We start from the raw sequence: 23,162 nt of genomic DNA on the forward strand, positions 1-23,162 counted from the left end.
AGTTTAAAGAACCAGGAAGGAAGAAAACGTTAGAGTCATCAAGACCTTGCAGACCCCTAATGTGTGTGAGAGTTCACTGTGTTAAAACCTGCAAAAATAAAACTCTTGCAAATGTATTTTTCTTGTCACATAAAATGATTCTAGTCCTGCCTGGAAACAGCTGAATCCAGACTCTTGCACTGGTCACTAAGGGCAAGCTTCTGCAGCAATGCAAGTATGTGTTTCGATACGCCAGCGTTCGCTCCGGGTGTTTGTGTGTGTTCGTGCAGTTTGCTCTTTGTCCCAGTCGCTTACTAAGCCCATTGATCCACCACCTGCTCTGACTGCAGAGGGTCTGGCCAGCTTGGGAAAAAGAAGTTTGAGGAAGCACAGTTGCTTATAGAGTGAGTGAGAAAGGAAGGAAATATCTGTCACGCACATACAAACAACTCTACAACGATGCAGCCAACTAGCAGTGTTTGAAGGTTTTTACAATGGCAGATACTGTAAAATAGCAGCTTGCTAATTAGGATATGTGAAATCATGTTAATCTTACATTTAAATTACGTGTTAAGCACAAAGCACTCTAAGCACCAATGTGTGTAAAGTGAAGCAGGAGTCTGTTAAGTTCACGCTAACCTTCATGGTCAGGTGGATGCAGCTTCTATGATTTTGTCTTTCTTTTCATGTACAGTTAAATTTTCAGGTCCCGTTTCAGATTGTAAAAGACTCAAAGTATTGTGAAACAACGCTAATAATCAGTTCTTACTTCATTAAAACTTTATGAAAAATAAAGTTAATTAAAGCTGCAAGCAGCGTTATGAGGGCCCTCGCACCCCCGGCGCGTCGAGCCACGCCCAACACCTGAAACCAGCACGTCCGATCTGATGTCGCATTGATGGAATTCATGCATTTAACCACCAGCTAACATTTCATCTCATTCATTCATGATTAGTTAGGCGTCCCACTAGGTGGCGCTCTATTACTGACAAATGGCATAACAAACATTTCCGAGCTCGAGTCTCATCACGCCTATGACCTTTGGGAGAGATTGAACATTGTGTTTTTGATTGACAGCAGATTACTGCTTTTTGGCGAGTGATTGAAACCACGTGCCACCATTACCACCCCGTTTCCCTGAACGCAAAAAGCTTCGCAATTTAACATCACAAAGGTCTTTAGATTCCACACACTGGAGATCGCATCAATCTGATGAAATCCCTTGGAGGAGTTCGTCAAAGAACGGTGCCTGAAAAGAGGGGAAATTGTTGCCAAAATTGCACATTAATTTTAAAATGGCTGACTTCCTGTTGGATTTGGGATATTGCTCCAAGAGACTTTTTTGTACATCTTAATATCTTCCATAAGCTTACCAGGTTTCAGACTCATACATAAAACACAGAGCAGGGGCTGTGGTTTTGAAATTTTGTAGGGGGCGCTGTGGAGCCATTTTGGGATATTCAATGAAAATGATCACATAGCAAAAAAGCCCTCATCACATTGGAGGTATGCACCAAATTTCAAGACTTTTTAAACTTTCCAAGCCCCTGAAAACCCACTTCATTGTTCATGGTGAACAGCGTTGCCACCAGGGTGCGCCGTTCAGTTTAAAGTCACAATTTTCGCACTAAAGCATCATGAAGGACTGATTGTGATATTCACCGCTTTTGAGGTGGCCACGATGAACCTGTGAAAATCAGTACAACAAAATTAAAGCCATGACATTTCCTGTTGCCACTAGGTGGCGCTGTGCGTATTCCCGACAATGGGCACATCAATCCGTTCAGGGCGGGTCTGACATCATGCCTGTAAAGTCTGGTACTGATCAGACTGGATTTCATTGAGTTATACCAATTTGTTTCTTCATGGCGTGACATCAAAGTTCGCCATTCTTCTGGGGTCACACCCTTTCGCGAAAACTCACAGTTTTCACTGTAACCCAAGACCAACTTCTTAAGGCTTTCCTGGAGAAATTTGAGGCTGCAGATGTCACCCATCACAATACTGTACCCCAAAGTGTAAAACATGACATTTCCTGTTCCCACTAGGTGGCGCTGTCCCTGATGTCAAATATGGCAGTTGAAATATGTTCAGGGGTGGAGCCTTATCATATGTGTTCACTTTGGTCAAGGTCAGAAAATGTATGACAAAATGAGAGGCAATAAGATTTTCATGGCGAGACATCGAAATTCGCCATGGCGCCACGGCCTCACCATATTGTGAAAACTCAAAAGCTCCGCAATTTAACATGGCCCAGGTGTGTAGTTGACACTGACCAAAGATGAAGCTTATACGACCAAATCCCAAGGAGGAGTTCGAAAAAGTTCGAGGCATGGAAATGGCAAAATTAGAGCCAAAATGTCACCTTCACGTCCAAATGGCGGACTTCCTGTTGGGTTTGCGTCAATGGGCCCACAGACTTTTGTTCGTCTTGGCATGATACACATGTGTGCCAAATTTCATACATGTAGCTCAAACGATGTGGTCGTAGGGCTGCATTTAACAAGGCATAGGTGGCGCTGTAGAGCCATTTCCCAGTGCTCATATGTAAAACCATTAAAATACACAATTTTTCACCAGACCTGGCATGTGTGCAAAATTTCATGAGTTTTTGACCATGTTTAGGCCCTCGGAAAGGCCGTTGTTTTGCCTGAATAATAAGAAGAAGAAGAAACGGAGCAGATACAATAGGGCCTTCGCACTCTCGGTGCTCGGGCCCTAAAAACAGAAGTCACAGTCTAATGTGTGTGTTCACGTAGCAGTGATCAAGTCCAGGTTTGCCCATTGGCTGCTTTATGTTTTGTCTGTATGAACATGATCCCAGATTGCAAACTGCTTTTGCCTTGGCTTCACCAAATGAACTGTATTACCCTAAGAGATAAATGTGATAACACTTGAACATATGGTGGCTTTCCGAGAGCAAAACAATGTTGTTTGGGTTGCCTATCCTGCGAGCTCGACCACTAACATTAATTTGAAACATAAGTTACTCACTGACAACTTTTCCCCATATCAAGCTATTTTTTTCCTCACTCTTGGCTGTGTATTTATGACATGAGCTGTGAATTTTGGAAATCTGCCACTGGCCACCTTACACCTGGAGCTTAAACGCCTTGGCCAGAGACATGACAGTAGCAACAGCTGTCAGTGGAGGGACAGATGAGTCTGATTTACTTCCTCTGCACAGCTTTTCCCCCTCATTTGGGACTTTAGGCGGTGATCCTGGAGTCACAAGCCTGTTTCTCTAACTGGTAGGTCGCTGGCGCTCTGTCGAGTGGAGCGAGGCCAACTGAGCAGCTGCTGGAAGATGATGAACAGAAACCAGCACGACATCAGCATCTGCAAGCTCGTCTGCTAATCTACATACATAATGCGCTCTTTTTTTCCCCTCTAAATCCTTGTTCACAATACAAAAAGGGCCACAGGTCAGTTGAAATCCAGTCACTTCCAGCAGTTTTTTGTTTTGTTACAAACAAAAAATGTTGTTGATATTTATTTGGTCTTTGAAGTGAATTGTGTAAAATGTGCGTTTCATAGTTATCTTCTACAAACAGTCAGTACAGTCCAGTCATTTTCCCCCTTCTCATGTTATTTCATGCAAGCATGCTTTATCATACAAGTGAAGGGTAAAATTTAAAGTATATTCCATTGAGTATAGATTTCACAGTCTGTGCGTTTCGTGTTGACCTCTCACACTTAGCTAGCCAGCACACTGTGGAAGTCCCTTTCCATCGCCCCTGAGTTCTTGGCCCTTATAATTACAAGACTAAAGGGTATTACCTTTGACTGCTCATGGGCTTGTGGGATAATATGCTGAAGAACAGTGGAAGTATGAATTATTAGAAACTCTTTTCAAGTTCTCTTCACTGGTCTAATTTGCTCTCATTAAGAACAATATGTTAAAGAGTCTGATCTTTGATCGCCTTACTAATACAGTGTATAACAAAAGCCTCCATTTATCTCATGCATAACACTGAAATGGAGATGGAAATAGCACAGCTGAAGCACAGTTAAGCTTAACCTTTTAAATAATACACTTGAAGTTATAGTTACACTTATTCTCATGTCTCTTATATCCTCTTTTAGATGCTTTGATCCTGGACTTAATCATTTTAATAATGCATACAGATTCCTTTTTGTCACTTGCAGGTGAAGCGAAAGCAAATTATATCAGACCTCTACTGTGGCCACATCTGTACTGTAAAACAAATGCTTCCAGGAATGGAAAACAGTTTTCTTGTTTGTTAATATGTTAGTTAATACAGAGTAGTGCTAGGCTACCTGACCATACCATCCACTACTGTATCCAGCGGGCTACTGATTTCAGCCTCAGAAGGAACATCTGCAGCCACTACAGTACCCAGCAAAGATAATGAGAGATTGTAACAACTGGGTTTTAATACTAAGAGGCTGTCAACCCAACAAAGTGCACTTTAGTTTCTTTGTTAACCTGTTTTCTGCTTTGTGATAACAATAGAGAGTAGAAACTGAAGGTTTGGGAATTACCAGTTTCGTTTTTCCCACTATAGTCTTCACCCCAGTATACTTGTAGTGAATTGAATGCTCTTTTCATTTTTGAATCTGGGAGACATCTATCTGCTAAATGCCTGTGATGTCAAGCTGTAAATGCATTCTGTGGATTAAAGGGCTCACACAGGGTTTTTGTTCATCTCCCTCACCTGCGGCATGCGCTGCTCTCCCTCTGTCATGTAAAACCTCATGCCCCCTGACAGTGCAGTTTCTCATAATTGTACAGACATCTAAAGAAATTAGATGCACACCCAGGTTTTTGAATTGAGCGAGAGATTCTCTTTTTTTTTTCCCCAAAATTATTTCTCAGAAGAATCGAGCTCAAACACGAGAACGGCAGGCGAGGGATGGCAGAAGAGGCCCATTCAGCAGAAAATATTAAAGCCTTGCAACACTAATCCACTTCATTATAGACAGACATCATTAGCAAACCACTGAGTGCTTCCTTGCAATACGGATGACTGTGCAGTTTGACTTTCTCAGGGAGTGTGTGTGTGTGTGTGTGTGTGTGTGTGTGTGTGTGTGTGCGCGCGTGTGTGTGTGTGGCTTCCAGCGACCTCAGCAATGGATGTCAGGAGAAAACAAACATGAATGAATACAAAGATGCTGAGCTGCTGCATCAGTCAGGAGAAGGTTGTCCGGGCCCTGGTAGGAAAGATTCCATCAAACAACTCACCAAGCTAATCAACTCGTTCGTACTGCTTTTCATTTGAGCTATTGACTTTTCAAGTGTGTCGTGGATCATGTTTAGACTGGCTATTGGCAGCTCTGGACCTCCCTCAATATTTTTAGTTTTCACAATGCAAATTTTTCTCTTTTGATTAATTTGAAGTGATTGCGTCAAACTGCAGTACACAGTCAGATTTTACTGCACTGCATGTCTGCTAGAATACAGTGCATTTCACTCTTCAGGAAAAAGAAATCTGATGTGATATAAAAAGGCTGCTACTCAGACAATTTTTGTCTTTTTGCTTGTCATTTTTTAAAGTGCTTTAAAAAGCACAATATATTGTGAGGGAATGTAAGCTCCTCTGACTGGTATCTGAAGTACTGTTTCTATTTAGTGGTGTGCAACAGACATTTGCAATTTTTTAATTACATAAAAACAAATCATAACCATGAGATTTCTGTGCTGTTAACCTTTAAAGAGTGCTCAGTTTGAAGTAAACACAACAGCTTAAGTTAGTCAAATGTTCAGCTTAAATGTCGTGGCGAACATGCTCAGAATGGCTACACTATAGTAGAAAAGTTGCTTCCTTACATTTCTTAATAAATAATAAATTCTTGATGCACTAACAAACACATACACTGTCTAGCTGAAGCTGGTTTGCTCAAAGTATTTGGTCATTAACTAAAGTATTAGACAAAATAACATTATTAGCTGAGTGCTGCTAGATGAGCAGTTAAAAGATAATGATCGTTTTTAACTAACTACCCACTCATCCAATCACTGATGCATTTCGGTACCCGGAACAATACTGCTTGCATGGCACAAATCTATGCAGTCAGTGACTACAAATCTTATAAATGAACCAGATATGATTTGATCAGCATAGTTATTTACAAATGTATACTTTGAGCGTTTTAGCCTTTCTCTCATGATTAGACTGGGTGTGTGCTGCAATTCAGGGTTAACTGCATCTAGGGTTTCTTGGAGACTATAAAAGTCCACCAGTTTCATCTGGGCTCCATCTGTTGGCAGCTTGCACACCAGCCAGACGCAAGGACGAACAGCACGAGTCGCTCAGTGGCATTATCTTCACTGGCCTGACGCTTCGTCGTCGGCACAGCTCGCTATTAATCTCTGCTTCTAATTGATTGTGTTCCTAATTTGAGTTCCTGGCCTGGGTTCCTGCTAAGCAAAACCAACTGGCATTTGTGTGACAGTATTTTTCTGGTCTTTGATTTGATTACAGCAGCCCTGGCTGTCAGACGACTAGCCTATTATGAGAGTCATTTGGTCTGGAAATACACTGACAAAGGGATGATGGGAACTCAGGGTTTCTGAAACATCCCTGATGTCATTTTGCATGCCCGGCGACTGGCAGCGAGTAAAGGAGGAGGAGGCAGATGGCCCGTTTAAGCTGCTGAAGCTACATCCACACCGAATATATTTCATTCTTATTGTTCAGTCTGTATGCCCTGATGGCAGAGCGGGTAGAGAGTGACTAGAAGGGTTCACATTCCAATTTTTACCCATAGGACAAACATCTAAAACACATCAATAAATACCTTCTGCATCAAAGGCTGAGGTAACACCTTTGAGAATAATAATAGTAGTAATAATCTTTTCAGAAGAGGGTTGCACCCAGGATCACTGTACAGGGTGCACACTCAACTAGAAGCTAACATTTGCTGGAACTACATTTGATATTTGAAATATTGTGTTTCAGAGTGGCATTGATCAGTGGGAAAAATCACTACTGTAATTTTTGATCAGCAGTAGTGAACTAACTAATCATCATCACACAGCTGTGCAACACATGCTTCTACTGTGATGGGCCATCAAAGCCAAAACAAAGTCACACACGTGACGCAGAGCTTATATAGAAACCTCTCAACCCGGTTTCACAGCAAAACATGTATTAGAGATGCCGGTCCACCGTGTCCATTTCACGCTTTGCCTCTTCAAAATATAAAGCAGATACGAATGCAGAAGCTGCATTACCAGCAGGGGGAGATATATTTAAAGCCACAAAGTCGATAGTGAGCAAAAAACATGAAGTACAGTCCACGCCTTTAATCGTCAGAGTCCATTAAGCAAGGGAGCTAATATGTCTGTTTAAACACTTTCCTGTGATTATTTTCATGTTGGCTTGAAATAAAATATCTCCCTCAGCTGTTGCCACTGAAACTTACTGCAACTGCTACTGCCTATTACATGCTTTGTTGTGATATCGGGTTGAACCTCTGGGTATTTGCGCCACTTATAATTTTAGAGGCATCTTTTGGTGTTTCCTAATCTTTATAATTCATCTATGTAACGAGCTAATTTTGTCGTGTTCATGTGGACGTCTGAGGAATTGTTTAGCTTTTAGCAAAGTATACATTCACAGAACTAGAAATCTAGTAAGAGCAGGTCTTTATAAGTGAAATAGTGAAAATCTGCAATCTATTTCAGGATGACTAAATCAAAAATAAACTCGGGACCAAAGGTCTAAGTTTGATCTAATTTTTACTGGATCAGGTGCAGAGACCCAAATGCCCCAGCATCTGTGCTTTGATGAACAATATTTGCTTATCTATCTCTGCTCTTTATATGTGTTGAAGCATCCGTGTGGCATATGTCTTTTTCTCTGTTGTTTTCTGGGCATCGACGGACCCCCTCACATGGTTGTGGTATAAATGGAGCACCTTGGGGCTCGTTACAAGCTCACTTGTCTCAATTGGAAGCTTTTAATCACTCATTATAGCTGAATGGTATCGGCAAATGTTCTGTAAGGGAGCGAAGAGCTGGCTTGTTAAATGGGCACAGTGAAGCACTGCTAAACTTTGATCTGCCTCAGTTTGTTTCACTGTGAAATACCAGCTGCAACCCTTCTCGACCGACCCGTATTCCCTGTGATTGTTTCAGTTTGGGAATAGCTGTCCTCTACCGATTCACTCACCCTGTCCTTAACCTGTTTTTTGCTTGCATGGGTTTCTTTAATGCTTTTTTCTCGTGTCACTCTTCAATCTGTCTTATTCTGTACGTTTATACCATATGACTCACTGCCAACCTTCAGCTTGTGCTGTTACAGTAGCTTCCCTCATCCACCTCCCTGCCCTCAGTGACCCTTGGCACCTTCCGGAGCCACGGGCTGCATGACTTTGGATGTGTCACTGCTGCAAATGGTCCTTAAGCATCATTTTCATTCCTAGCTGCCTGAACAGAAAGTGGCTAGCTTGTAGTATGCTCAGCCTTGCAAAGGAAAAAGGAAAAACTGTGTTTCACGTGTTTACAGAGTCAAAATTCATGATTTTAGCAGTAGTTTTGCATGGGAGTCATGTGATTCCTATGTTTTCATTCCACTGGCTTTACACAATTAAAAGTAGTGCCCACTCACTGCTTGTACAAGGGAATATTTAAATGTCTTAGCAGTTCTTTGTGATTACAGCTGATTTATCACAAAGTTGGTTCAACAAAGGACCTACTATAACATGTCACATCTCTGCAGATTATTGGGGTTTAACCACAAATGTGTACACCCAGCTTTTGGTTCCTAAACAGCCGCACTGTGCTTGTCCTTATTAACCAGTGAAACAGAAAACAAAAAACAAAAACAACAAAAAAACAAAAAAAACAGGACCTGCTGTAAGTGGTGTTATAGTTCAAGGAATTTAAAGTAAAAATTTATGGCCACATTCTGACCACTCCAGCAGACTAAATCATATCTGACATTCAACATCTGTGAAAGGCTGCTGTAAAATCTGCAGCACTGTTTTATCTTCTGTGGCGGGTGAGAAGAGAGAAGATGCTGCGGCGTGACTTCTGCAGCCTTGAGAAGAGTTTCTCAAACCACTATTTTAGGTTCAGAAGCAAAAACACAGCCTTATTGTTGGTACTCGCTTTTTAAGACTCCTGTAAGACTTCTGGCATCACAACTTACTAAGTGGGACCCATTTACATATGTTTTAGGCCAATGAATTATTCCCATTATTATTTTTCTTCTATAGGTTGTTTTATTGTGTTGTCATAAATAGTTATATGTATCAGTCTTTAGAGATATTTGAAATGATTTAAATGAGGACAGGATTAAACGAGATAAGTAACAGAAAGGACATCTAATATGGTGCGCATAATAAAGTAAAACAGACACATTGAATGTGGCGAGTTAGAAGCAGCTTACAGACAGAGCTTTGAGGCATTTTACTGAAGGACAGAACTCTCTCAGCTGATGGAGCAGAAAGAGTGGGTGAGAGAGTGAGTGAATGGCAGCATATTTCACTCCTGCATCACTGCCGCTCAGCAGGTTATACAAACACAGGCCTAATAAGTGAGCATCTTAACCTCACTGACCCTCGCAGGAGAAACAGCCTCAGCCATGACTGGCAGACAAATCTGTCACCTGTCAACAGTAATACCATCCATCATGTTGGTGCCGTTTACCTTCTTAGAGCAGGACTGCAACAGTGAATATGAGGAAGACAAAGGACATACCTGGCGTCAGCCTAAAAGCCAACAAGAAATACTTGTCTTCTAGTCTGTGACAAACACCCTCCGCTCCTCTGCCCTCTTCTGTGTTTGCTTACTCTCTTACACAACAAGAATACTTCTGTTTCTTCTGTCACTCGCTGACAGAGTTATTTGCAAAACCATCAGCTGGGAAGAGGTTAAGTGAGATTGGTTATCTTGATGCCATTCAGTATGTTTAAAAGGTGTGCTCCATTAACCAAATAATGTCACTCCACTGCTTTTCAGCTGGGACTAAAACTCGGAATATTTTAGTCTCGGCTTTGATTAGATTTTTGACTCTTCTTTTTAAAATTCGTCTCTTCTTAGTTTATAGGATTATAAACAATCTTTTTGTTGTTTCTTTAGCTGATCAGCCATTTTTGGAGAAGTTCTTGGATATTTGCATTCAAAATAAAAGAACTCGCTGATTCTTTCCTGATGTCACTGATGTACGATTAGAGTTTGTCCAACTGTAGCTCAGACTGAGCCGTGCCCAAAATGAAAGAAAATAAAAGGGAGAACAGACGGATAAAGGGGGACAGATGAAATGACAGTAGGAGCAATCTTTGTGTGTGCATTGCATCACTGTTGTAATATTTTTTTTTATTACTCCATCATTGACTGAAGCGATAATGAGTTTTGACTCAAACAGCGAAAACGGATTTAAAGGGATTAGGCCAGACATTGATGAAGAGACTTTTTTATCCATAAAACATCTTTGTCTGCCTTGCTTTCACTCTCTCACACATGCAGACACACACCCCGTGTGTGCAGCAGATGCACAAAGCCACATGGAAGACCTCCAAGTTATTTGATGCTGTAAACACTGGAAAATGCGCCACCATATTTAATTGAGACATCCATAGATATAGGTTTGTGCTGGCACACACATGTTGATTATACATCATGTGTGTTTACGTGCTGACTGAGCTAGCGCTGCATCATCTTCAAAGGATTTTGCTAAAGCTATATAGTTTTATTTACAGGAATATGAGGTATGATGTGATAAAAATCAGGAACCACTTGAATTGAATGATTTCAGTTTGGTTTTCTTGTGTTAGAAAAGTTTTATGACACAGAGCTTCATAACATTTAGGCTGCTGTGAATACAAACATCACCTCTGTAAGCCTGAGTGAGCTGGATAAATCTGGGTGTGTGAGGTTCACTCTTATGGTGATTTAAAAAATGAGCAACAACCACAGATCTTCAGCTACAGCAGAGAAGGATTTCAGACAGGGTAAGGGATTATGGCGACTGATGTTGTGATCAATATTGCACCAAATGGTTCTTCAGCCAGTACCAGATGAGAGGAAAAATTTCCTTTGCTGTGGGTTTTGACATGATGAGCGATGATCCCTGGATTATGAGACAGAATGCTTTAACCCAGCCTGCCCTTTGCCCATCAGCTACACTAAAGTTCTGTTTCATTTTATCCGTTTTGATTCATTGTCTGTCAGCAGCTGCCTGCTGTGGATGCGTTGATAGTGACAAGATGGGGGTTTAGGACAACACCAGTGGAAGATAGAGTGTCAGACCCTAAATCTGATGAAGGGAGTTGATGCAGAGGTCACGGACAGCAAGAGAACTGGTTTATTTGAAAGAAAGGCTGAGTGGCTCTAAATCCTGAATGTGTGGTGAACCACTCTAACCCGTAGTATCCTTCAGGCCTTGGCTTTTTATGGGGGGAAAAGAAAAATCATGTTTAATTCTGCTTGCTAGACGTTTGGACTACAAGTGGCCTCTAGAGAGCACAGGGATTTGGCTTTTTATCCATGTAAACCTTTAGATTTCAAAGCAGCAGTGATTAATAAAGTATGTTCTGGCTGTAAAAAGTATCACAACTATGTGTTGTCTCCACAAGTGAGGAGTTCTGCCTCATTAGGTTTCATGTGCCAAGAGGAATTAATAGGTACAAAAACAGTCTTTATCTTTTGCCATGTGGGGTGATTGGAAGAAGAGAGATGAACTTTGATACAGGGATTTCTGAGGCAGAGCTAATTTTGTTTAGCTCTAGTTGGTATCGATTTTGGTCTTTTAGAGAAAAGTCTTAAAAGGGTGGCGCAGTGGTTTGTGTCTGCAGGATTTATTTGGATACACCTGAGTCATCAGTCAACTTTCATTACCATGTTGGGGCAAAAAAAGAATCTCAGCGTCCTTACCCGAGGCTAGCGCGCCGGCAGGGCCTGCCAAGCGGGAAACGGAGGTCGGCGTGCTGTCCGGTCCTGCCCGCCTGCCGAGCCGCCGGGGAGCCTCGGCTCATTGCCGCCGCTGGACACGAGGGCGGATGGACACCTCCCTGTCGCTGGGCCGGGGCGCTGATTGCCTCTCCCGATTTCCTGCCGCGGGGGTAAGGTTCGCCGGCCTCAGTCGGGTATGTGGCGGGGCGTGGTCTACGGTGCAGCTGCTGCAGTGGGCCGGACGCACCTGGGCCACATCCGCAATCACGCCTCTCCGGCTTAAACTTGTATGGCCTTACTTTTGTGCCACTATTCTGAGCGCACGTAAAAAAAAAAAAAAAAAAAAAAAAATTGCAGGTGCAAGTGTTGCATTTTGAGAAATTTATTTTGAGCGAAGAAAAGCTCAATTTGAGTGAACAAAATGTATTTCAGTGTTTGCTATTATCCATACACACACACAATAGCAGCCCCTCTCACCCAGTTTTTGCATTTTCATTTTTATGTTTGTTTGTTTGTTTGTTTGTTTGTTTGTTTGTTTTTGTAACAGTATAAATAATGAAAGGTGGTGGATTAGCCAATTGGTCATGATCAACTCTGGGCTTGACCAATTACAATACATCCCTATTGAGGGGGAAAGGAACGTGATTGGTCCCGTACTTCAGCTAGAATGAAAAAAGGCACAAAGCTGTTCTTCTCTCATTCTCTCCCCTCCCTCTCCTGTTGCTACTTCTATCATGAAACTGATCAGTCAGCTGATCGGCTTTTCTGCCAGAAGTCCCGTCTCTCTTGTTTATCGCCCACTTTGCGCCAGAAAGAGGAAATGCTGCACTAAACAACAGCAGCACGTTCAAGCTTGATCAGCTGTTGTTAGAATTTATTTAATATTACTTTCTAGTATCACAGGTGATGGCAGCTACATTGTAGCCACAGCCACCCTGGGGCGCACTGACAGAGGCGAGGCTGCCGGACACTGGCGCCACCGGGCCCTCCGACCACCACCAGTAGGCAACGGGTGACGTGTCTTGCCCAAGGACACAACGACCGATTGTGGCACAAATATAACGGTGTAGAGAAAGAGTTGAACGCACACGGGCAGAAATGTTGATAGCGCGAGCAACACATGCAAAAAACTGAGGGGCTGCTGTTGTGTGTGTGGATAATAGCAAACACTGAAATACACTTTTTGAACGCAGCAATGAATTTTTATTCACTCAAATTGAGCTTTTCTTCGCTCAAAATAAATTTCTCATCAAAATGCAACACTTGCACCTGCAAATTTTTTTTTTTTACATGCGCTCAATTTTTATTTATTTTTTTTACGTGCGCTCAGAATAGGGCACAAAAATAACGCCATAAACTTGGTGCTCTGACTGTTGTAGGTTGTTGTTGTTGGTATATGTCCGACTGTGAGCTGCAGAGCTGCAGCCGAGGGTGTGAACAGCAACCGTGAATAAATATGTGGTCGGCTCCGTCACTCTCCTGACACAACGCACAAACAAGAGCCTCTGTTAAATCTCCCAGTGCTGCGATGGCCAGGATTGCAATTATGTTTCCATGTAGGTGTGGAATAACGTAAATATATATAATAAATAATAAGGATTCATATAATGATTACTGGCTTCAAAATAAAATGGTTTAAAAACAAAAGCTATAACTCTACTGAATCATGCCAAAACTTCACAAAATGGCTCTGTTTGTGAAGCTTGAGTCATCTGTGTTTTTGAAAAACGGACTGAAGGATGTAAGGTGGCATTTATTTTCCAGTGGAGATGTAGCATTTTAAGTAAAACCCTTCAATTACTTAGCAGTGCTCATGGGCTACAAAGCGCTAACGCCTGGTTTTCCAGTCTTGTCTTGAAGAAGGTTGTTTTCTGTCCCGTAGAAAGTGATAATTGAGGTGTTTGGCTCATTTGTATTTGACAGTTGCAATATAAGGGATAACACTTTCCAATTCCAACCATCATACATCAGTCACTTGATACTTTTAGAGAGGCCCAACGTGCTCCAGTTCACTTTTCATATGTAAGATGGGACTTCGGGGAATTGAACTGAAAACATGTACAGTAGATGTAGCCAACATCTAATGTTTGTCTTACTGAGTCTTACTGGAGTAGAAAGAATAGGAGAATGTACCACTGTAGAGTTGAATTTCTATAACTTTGCTTTTTAAACTGAAATTTTTAAGCAAAGACAAGATTTTTAACACAAGTACTATTAAATATTATTTTTATTTTGTGGTTAGAAAAATTCACAGGGTGTTTTAATGGAAGAAAGAACACCTCAAGACAAAAAGTCTCTAAACTGTTTGTGTAGTTTTGATTTATATGAAAAAGCAGTAGCCATAAAGTCCTCAAGTGAACATTTTTTTGTTTGTTTTGTGGTTGTTTTTATTTTAAGATGCTATTAAGGATAAAAAGGTGACACATCACACAACAATGCCACATTCATCACAGATACGGCATTAAAAGCAGCCCTTTGTTGTAACATCTTTTAGAGCTTTCAATACCCCACCATGATAGGAAACGTCTGGCGTATTTCAACCTGGTTTATTTAACATTAATAGCCTGTCTAATACGGCACAAAGTCTCATTCAAACTTTGCACTCTTCACCTGTGTTTGGGGAAATAAGGAAATCTGGTAACTGGAATGACTTTTGTGCCAACTGTATAAAGGATCTGCATGTTTCCGATTGAGTAATTGCTATCTACACTCACTACATATATGATGATGGCTGCCTGTAATGAGGGGTGGCAGTCAAATGGTATGCTACATTTCCCTAAGTATGTTAGTGGGGGAGCCAGGACTGCTCTTAGTCACTGATTCTGTTCATTATTTCTATGGATAGAATTTCTAAGTGGGGACAAGGGCCAGAAAACTTCCACTTTGGTGGTCCTTGGTCTCATCTCTACTTTGTGTAAATCTTGTGGTTGTGCGGACTTCATCAGATGGTGGCCTCTAGCTTTCACTGGAGCAGTTTTCAGCAGCAGCAATGACAATTAGCACCTCCGAGTTTGAGGCAATGGTCGTCAGCCATTAAAGGGAAAAAACACTGACAGTGACAGTCTGGCGACCTGTCCAGGGTGTACCCTGCCTCCAGCCCTAGCTGGGATAGGCTCCAGCGCCCCCTGTGACCCTGAAAAGGATAAGCGGAAGTGAATGGATGAATGGACACTGACACTTGGGGTCAGGGACAGGTTTCTGCCCCAAATGGAGAAGTTTAAAATATCTCTGGGTTCACGGATGAGGGGAGAAGGGAGCAGGAGATTGATAGATGGATTTAGGCTTCACCAGTCCATCATGACAAAGAGACATCTGAGCACTTCATTATTTCTGTGACGTATATGATCATTGCAGAGGCCTTTGTATCAGATGGACAAAATTTGAAACTGTTCTCTCCATATTTAGCAGGTTAGGGTTTTGTAATACAAATGCAAATAAAATGAGTGTAGCTCATTTGTGTTCCTTTGGCTTTACCTCAGCATCCAATGATTTTATACAAGACAGTGTAAGACAGGTGTACCAGGGAGTCCTCATCCTCAGAAAGGATGAAACTTGCATAAGTCGTCTTTGCCCTGCTGCCCATGTTACAGAGAATCAGGAATTTTGATTCGGACTGTGACGCTGTAAATGAAATGTAGCTTAATTCAAAGTTATTCATCGCAGAAACTTAACAGCACCCCTCATTCCTCCTTCCTCTCGTGTGTGTGTTTTACATGTGCACTCCTGTCACCCCTCAATATGTGCTCCCCTTTTTCTGCTTAAAGTATTTCATGATTTAGTAAAGTGTGCCTCATCATAATGCCCCATTTTCAAATGGCTTTTAATGGCTTATGTGGATCTGTGTGATGCCAGGATGTGTAGGAAAAATAAATTATGTCGGTTTCTCTAGAGGCTGTTACAGGATGCCACAAAGCCAATCCACCCACCAAACTAGCAGTTAAACATCGCCAGGACCCTGTGGAACATTAATGCTCCAGCCGTCATCAACGCCTTCAATCATTATTCCCCTTGTTTACGTCATTTTGCAGTTAATGCAGACTAAAAACAAACAGCGGTTATGTCTAAAAGTCTCAGAATTCATAGTTGGTTGACCACTTGAAGTCACAGAGGATAACAGCACAGGCTTGTTTCTGTGATGCTTTAAAAGCTGGCAGATCTGTCTCCAACTAAAGAGATTTACTGCATGTTTATGGGTTTGGTCCTTTTTTGTCTTTATCAGCTATTAAATCAGACTTCAAACACATACGTTGCCCGTGGAGAAGATGCAAAGTAGTACAGCACTCCTTTGTGTTGTAAATATTTGCAACTGAATGAGCTGAGTTGAGTTGCTGATAAAAACGTCTGTTATCTCGCAAATGTTTTTGATGGCATATCTTTTGTACCTATAAGCTGTTTGTTTTGGCAGGCATTAGACTGCGAGAACTCCTACACCACACATCTTCAAACCTAATTAGACTGACGTAATGAGACGAATGCTGCTTCGCACATGTCTCTCAACATGCAAACTTCTAAACGTGCGTCTGGAAGAATCAAACAAAGTTAACGCCAGAGCACACATGTTCGTCTTTGAGCGCAACATGTGGGGAAAGAATATGGAAACCGAAATGTGTGGGGGTTTGTTGTGTGTGGGTGGTTATAAGTTGTGTCAGGCAGATGGAGAAGCTCCGTCTGTGAATTTGTGTCCCATGCAGCCTCCCATTGGTACAACCAGTATAAACATCATATTTGGGAGACAAGGTGGCTGCTAAGTGGTTGCTGTACTTCAGCAATGGCTTTTGAGGTGCTGTTTGAGCCTTTGAGTGGACATCACAGCTTCTTATTATTCAGTATACTTACTGCTTTTGGCGCAAATGATCTCTTTTTAAATCCTTTTTGCCAGCTAGTGGCATCCTACAACGTCGTCCTGAGGGCATTAGTTCAAAGTCAGAGTAAAGAGAGTGTTCTCTGTCTCACCAATAGATGGTGCTTTCCTTAAGACAAACTGATGATCCAGCTTGTCTAGTGAAGTTTAGATCACCATTCATTTTTCCAGCAGTTCTGACAATCCCGTTCTGTTTGTTCCACAGTCAGGTTGACAGTGAGCATAAGGATCCTTTCCATCAGTCCAAAGCCTCATAATGTCCTGCCAAAAAATGATCTCTGATTAGTTTTGTTGTAAACGGAATCCGCATTAACCATAAAATTAATTGTGTCATCATACTATTTTAAGTGCTCTAGCTTGTGCTGCATGTGCGATTGTGTCAGCATGATGATTCATATGGTAAAAGATGAAGGCTTTCTGCAAGCCTTCATCTGTAGGATTTGAATCCATCTTACTTTATTGGAGAAGTTTAACTTCCTCACTCAGCTCACTTATATTGAGCCTTTTGTGCATTGCAGGGAGTGACAGAGTTAAAAAAAATCTGTGGACACTACTGCTTCAAGTAGCACTCAGACCAGGGCTCTGCACCTGTGTGAGGAAAAAATCCACAGAGATGTTTTATCAATTTTTCTGAGGTTTTTTTTAGCTTCACCACATATGACCGCTGTAGCCCTGCCCTAACATTTAAAATATCAAGTTCCGTGTCTTGTTACATTTAAGCTGATTCCTTACTAAAAGACACATAACACATTGAAGACAATGCAGTTGCCAAACAGCCTGTGTACAGATATGACTCAGTGTCCTGATTCTTTTTGATGAAGAGAGAAAAGAATACAGAGCAAGCGCACATTTAAAAGAGAGAAAAAGCTAGCAGGCTTTAGAGGGCTGACAGGGAATTGCAGCTCATGAATCATCATTGCCCGTTGGACGTCTGGCTGAGTTGCCCAGCCTGCCCTTTGTATGGCCCTGACACACTGCGCTGCGTAAAGCGCTAAGACCTTTGGCCTGATCATAAAAGGCCTATTAAGGGGGATTGGCGGGTGGCCACCATGTTAATGAAGCGACCCACTAGCTGCTGTCAAGGATGGCAAAAATTCCCCTCATAACTGCAGCCTCAGTGCGCCTTTGTACAGCTGAAACATAGGTGGGAGTTGTTGCCTACACTGTGAGCGTGGGCCACACTGTACTATTGTCATTGTGTTTATGTGTAAATTATGCGAACGCTTATTCCTGTGTTTGTCTCTGTTGTTGGGTTGTATGTGTCAAAGTACCACATATCTTTGTGTCTTGCTTATATATGTTAGTACTCTGGGGGTGTATTTCTACCACTTACCAGCATACTGTGTACATATGGCCTTGTGTCTCCCCTTGAATCCGTGAACATGACATGCAGCGGATTGTGTAGGTGGCGTCACACTGCAGTCAGTATGTCATGCGGCCTGATCCCAAGGTTGTGCGGGGGTCGGGTAATAACCACACAATGATGTTCTTTATGGGTCATAATGCTGATAAGCTCCATCCTCTGAGCCCTCTGCCCCGAGACATTTAGGCTCATTGAATGTTAAGTGTCATCACATCCTTTGTGCTTTGTGCTGACTGTCTGCCATCTTCTCAACAGATTGAGAATGTGGATGCCTGCCTCAGTTTCCTGGATGCCAGAGGAGTGAATGTACAAGGGCTCTCAGCAGAAGGTAGGAATAATACAAAATTTGAGGCCTGATTAAACTTAATTAAGTCGGTGGAGCAGCAGAAGAGAGATGTGGCTGTTGTATTTGTCTAATTTCTAAATCTGGAAAATTAATTTGGCTTCAATGCGACCCATCCTCTGTGGGTAGGTTTCCATTTCTTCACAGTACCAAATGTTTTCAGAAACCTGGTTTAAGCCTGTTTCCGAGACATGTGAGTGTACTTCACGGTAATGGAATTTACCACACTGGTATCATGACAGCTTTCACTATGGCAGTGTAGGCAGTCATTAGGGCATCAGAGTGGATTGTGGGAGGATAAAAACTGCAGGGCTGGATTTGCCTCCTGACCATCAGGGTACACAGTACATGCTTTATAAGACACGCCAGTCTTATGAAGCATTCTACTCTGAACAGCTTCTGCCAAAGTGAATGATTGTCTGAAACTGTCTCACAAGGCTAGGGTTAGACATTCCAAACAATATATTAAGAATACGTTTTACATTTGATTTGACTCTGCAGGGACACCTTAAGGTTCCATAAAAAAGTATCTGTATGTACAACTGCAGTCAAAATGTCTTCAATACAGCAAGCAGCACATACAGTGCAGTGAAAACTTATTTGTGCCATTTCTGTTTTCTTTTTTTGGCATATTTGTCACACTTGCATGTTTCAGATAATCAAAAATCATAAATAAACTGTGATTAAGCATATTTTTTAAAAACTGAATTAAATTTTGCAAGCTACACCAAGGTATGAATAATTCTATTCTATTTAATGTTTATAGCACCGAATCACAACAAGAAATCACCTAAATAGAACCTTTCTGAGAAAGTGAAGTAGGATAAAAGATAAAATAGATAAAACGCATCATGCTACAATCTAAAGAAACTTAAGAACAGATGAAAAACAAAATCATTAACATCTGTCAGTCTGGAAATGGGTACAAAGTAATTTCTAAGGTTTTGAGGCTTCAGAGAAACAAAGTGAGGGCCATTTATCCACAAATGAAGAAAACTTTGGACAGTGGTGAGGATATCAGGAGTCACAGGCATCAGTGACTCATCCAGGAGGTCACAAAAGAACCCAGAACAACATCTATAGAACTGCAGGCCCCACAGTCTCTGTGAAGGTCAGTGATCATGATTCAACATAAAGAGTTCCGAAGCAAAAATCACAGCTGACCACACACACAGACACACACACACACACACACACACACACACTGGAAAAAAAACTACTTGATGATCCCAACACTTTTGGTAAAATAATCTGTGGACTGACAAGTAAAACGCAAAACTTTTTGGAAGGTTTGCATCCTGTTTCATTCATGCATAAAACTAACACAACTTTTTATAAAGAGAAAATCATACCAACAGTCAAACATGGTGGTGGTAGTGTGACGAGGCTGCTTTGCTTCTTCAGGAACTGGACAACTGTCTGTCATTGATGAAAACATGAATTCTGATCTCTGCTAGACAAGGAGAAGGACAGTGAAACACACATATTCACGTTTGAACGACTCAAAAGAACAAGATGGAGTTCAGGACATAAAATCTGATTGTGATGCTTTGCATGACTTTTAACAGGCCGACCTCTACCCAGCATCCTTCAGGTTTGCTGAATTAACAAAATGCTGCAAAGAAGAGTTGGCCAAAATTCTTCCACAGTGATGTGAAAGACTAATTTCAGTCTTTGCTGCTCAGCCAGTTAGGTTTGGGGGCAATTACTTTTTTCATATAGGGAAAGGTAGGTTTGCGTAGCTTTTTTCCCCTTAATAAATGAAATCGTTGTTATTGTTACGTTTCAAAGTACGGAGATCTTAAAGAACATTTAATAGTTTCTCTGTCAGTACGTATTGGGATGGTTATATCATATTCATAAAGGTTTATACTCACAATGCACATCTACAAGGACCAGTGCTTGCTCCGACCCATGTTGTTTCTGCTCCCTTTAAATATTAATGGGCTGAACTTGCCCTTGACATCTCGAGCAGCAGAAATAGCCTAACAGGCTGACACACTGACCGACAGCTCTAAATTCTCCATGCTCAGTTACAACACTAAAAACAGCAAAGTGACTTGCTGGGCTTGGAATTTCAAAGTGGGTCTGTAAATATATGGGCTATTTGGTTACCCTGTTCATTGCTGTTGCTGATGCATTTCATTTGCTGGCTTCTCTTGGTCATTCTTCTATTGAGCATGTGTTGGTTGTGTTTGTGACTTGAATGAGACAGCCGTGTCTGCCCTCTCATGTCTAACTGAATTTGCCCAGGGCTTTCCTGGCAATATGCAGTCTTTATTATAGTTTTACAAGATGTGGGAATAAAATAAAGTGGGAGGCTTGATGTGCATACAGGAACCTAGAAACTACTTATTGCAATAACTATTCCAGAAGTCTCCTTGCAGCTCACTGGTGGGAGGCTTTAAACCAAAGTTCCGGAAAAAGTCGTCTCATTGAAGAGTGTTTTAGTCCCCGTACAAACATTTCACCGAGGGGACTTATAGGCTTTAATGAAATTGAGTCCACACACTACAGAGGAGGATGATGGTGGCTTTTTTTACTAAAGACTTGAGACAAAGAAAGACTTCCAATTAAAATTCAATAACCTAAGATCTCCCGGATGTGTTGGCACAGTGGAAACTGATCCCAGACATAAATCCTCATGACTAACTAAATCTGACATTTTTGCAAGGATACATTTCAGTCATTGTTGCAACTTACACTATCATCACCTAAAGCCTACTTAGCATCCATACTAGTTGCACTAATATTATTAATATGTTTGAAATTGCAGCTTCCAATGTTTGCACTGCTACTGAGAGCATGCTGCTGTGTTGTCAACTTAAACATGTTATAAAGACAAACTTCATACACTAAAACACATGGTCAAGTTCGACCCTTTTGGACACAAAATATCTCAAAGCGGCAACATAAAGTTTTACCTCTTCAAATGCGATAATTATCTTCAGGAAGTTCAGTGTAGCATTTCCACCCTTAAAAGCAGGTGTAAAGCCCCCAAACACATGTTTCCTACACTTGATAATTGGTTACATTGAGGGGTACAGCAGGTCATTAAACACTCTTTCCAATGCAGGGTCTCACCCACTGAGGCTATTAAAAAGACAGGCTCTTTTTGGTTCCAGTGCTACCAGGAAACCTATAGTATGACCTACTCAGCACATTAAAGTCCTTTTCATTAGTGGCTTTAGGACAAGATCAACCACGGGTACACACTTGTCCTCTGATCAGAAGGCAGGGCCCAAGCCTTTCAAGTAGAGGTAGGAAAGGTAGTAAGACAAAGCAGTGCAATGATGGAAAACGTGAAAAAATTAGAAAATACAATTATTTAGAAAAAGCTTACGGAAGTAAAGAGAAGGCAGAAGCTGCTGATGAGAAAAGTGAAGGAGGCAACACAGGCTATTAGTGATGACATGTGTTGCCTAGCCTCGCTGTTTCATTAAATAACTTCTTCTTTAAATGCTCCAGAGCAGCATTTCTCTTGCTGACACTTGCTGGCATGAAGCAGGTATGGATCTCTGACAAAAAATGTCTAATGTGAGCTTTACCAAACTGCCATTAGTGTCTCACAGAATCCTGCAGTCTTCTTTTTTTTTTTACTCTAAATGGACAGAAAAAGGTGGCTCACCGGGAGAGTTTCACATCACATTTTGAGCCGGCACTCATACAGAGCTTTTGTTAGATGATAAGCTGAGTAATTTGTGTAGAAACTCTTGCCAGAAAAGTAACTGAAAATATGGCAGAATAGTGACGTCAGGAATTCATCTTCATACCTAAATTCTAAACACAATTTAGGTTACAACTGTTAGTCCTGCTTTCCTAAACAACACAAATATTTTGAAGACAAATCAGCCTTTGGTTGTGCACATGTTCACAAAACGATTGCTGTATTTACAGTTTCACTGCACTAGAATAAAATGTTGGCCCGTGAACATAGTATGCATGGCAGTCATGCTGGCTCCAAAACATGTCTGTCATTGCCAATTACCTCTAAAGTCATTTGCAGGGGACAACGCTGTTACACGGCTCTTTTAACAGATCTGGGACTCATCCCCTGTCTAAATGGAAATTACATGCTACATGATAATTTGAAAGAGGAACTAGATCATCCACCAAAAATTAAAGGCATGTGAAAAGACAACATCTTCTCAAAAGGGGGATAGAAATTAGCATTGCTGAATTGCGTGGTTGGTATTGTCACCTTGGCCCAAGCCTGCATCCTGTTAAAGTTTCTTTAAAGAAAATGAGCTGCTGAGTTTTTCCACAAAAGCACTTATTCTGTTGGATCGATAAAGCATTATTCTGCTTCTTGTCCTCAACAGTATCATTTCAGCGGGGGCTGGGTTTTTTTTTACAAGTTGCAAAACAGTTTTAGTCCCAGTGCAGCAGAATCTGCAACGTTATTTTCCCTAAAGCACAGAAAGCGTTTTCTGTTCTGATTCTCTCAAAGGCCTAGTGTATATTACCACCTCTGGGTGTTAGAAAATAGGAAACGCCCCCAAGAGATTAATCTTCCCTAACTTTCACAGCCTCTGCAGCATAGCCACGGATGGCCAGGGGAATGTTTGTTCCTCACCAGATTGAAAAATGTAGTAAAAACCCTGTGTCAGCCACTGCCATTCTTCCCATTCCTCTGTGTGCCAGCTCTCACTGAGGGTTTGGTATGAAAAGCCCATTTCACAAACGGGTGCGTTAGCCAGTGATCAATTCTTTTTCCTCATCGCCGACTGGATCCTACTTCAGCACTGTGTGT

At 41.5% G+C, this 23,162-nt stretch overlaps 1 protein-coding gene across 8 annotated transcripts in view; it reads left to right on the top strand.

Moving 5' to 3' along the window:
• Positions 1-23,162, top strand: part of nav3 (neuron navigator 3) — a 408,804-nt gene that overhangs the window by 285,737 nt on the left and 99,905 nt on the right. For all 8 annotated transcript variants that reach the window (XM_012915615.4, XM_076876163.1, XM_012915613.4 and 5 more), the window contains one exon: positions 18,322-18,394. In XM_012915615.4, the coding sequence (XP_012771069.2) occupies positions 18,322-18,394 (73 nt within the window). The remainder of the gene's footprint in view (positions 1-18,321; positions 18,395-23,162) is intronic.

This window comes from Maylandia zebra, linkage group LG17 (assembly GCF_041146795.1).
Source record: "Maylandia zebra isolate NMK-2024a linkage group LG17, Mzebra_GT3a, whole genome shotgun sequence".
NCBI classification, from domain to species: domain Eukaryota; kingdom Metazoa; phylum Chordata; class Actinopteri; order Cichliformes; family Cichlidae; genus Maylandia; species Maylandia zebra.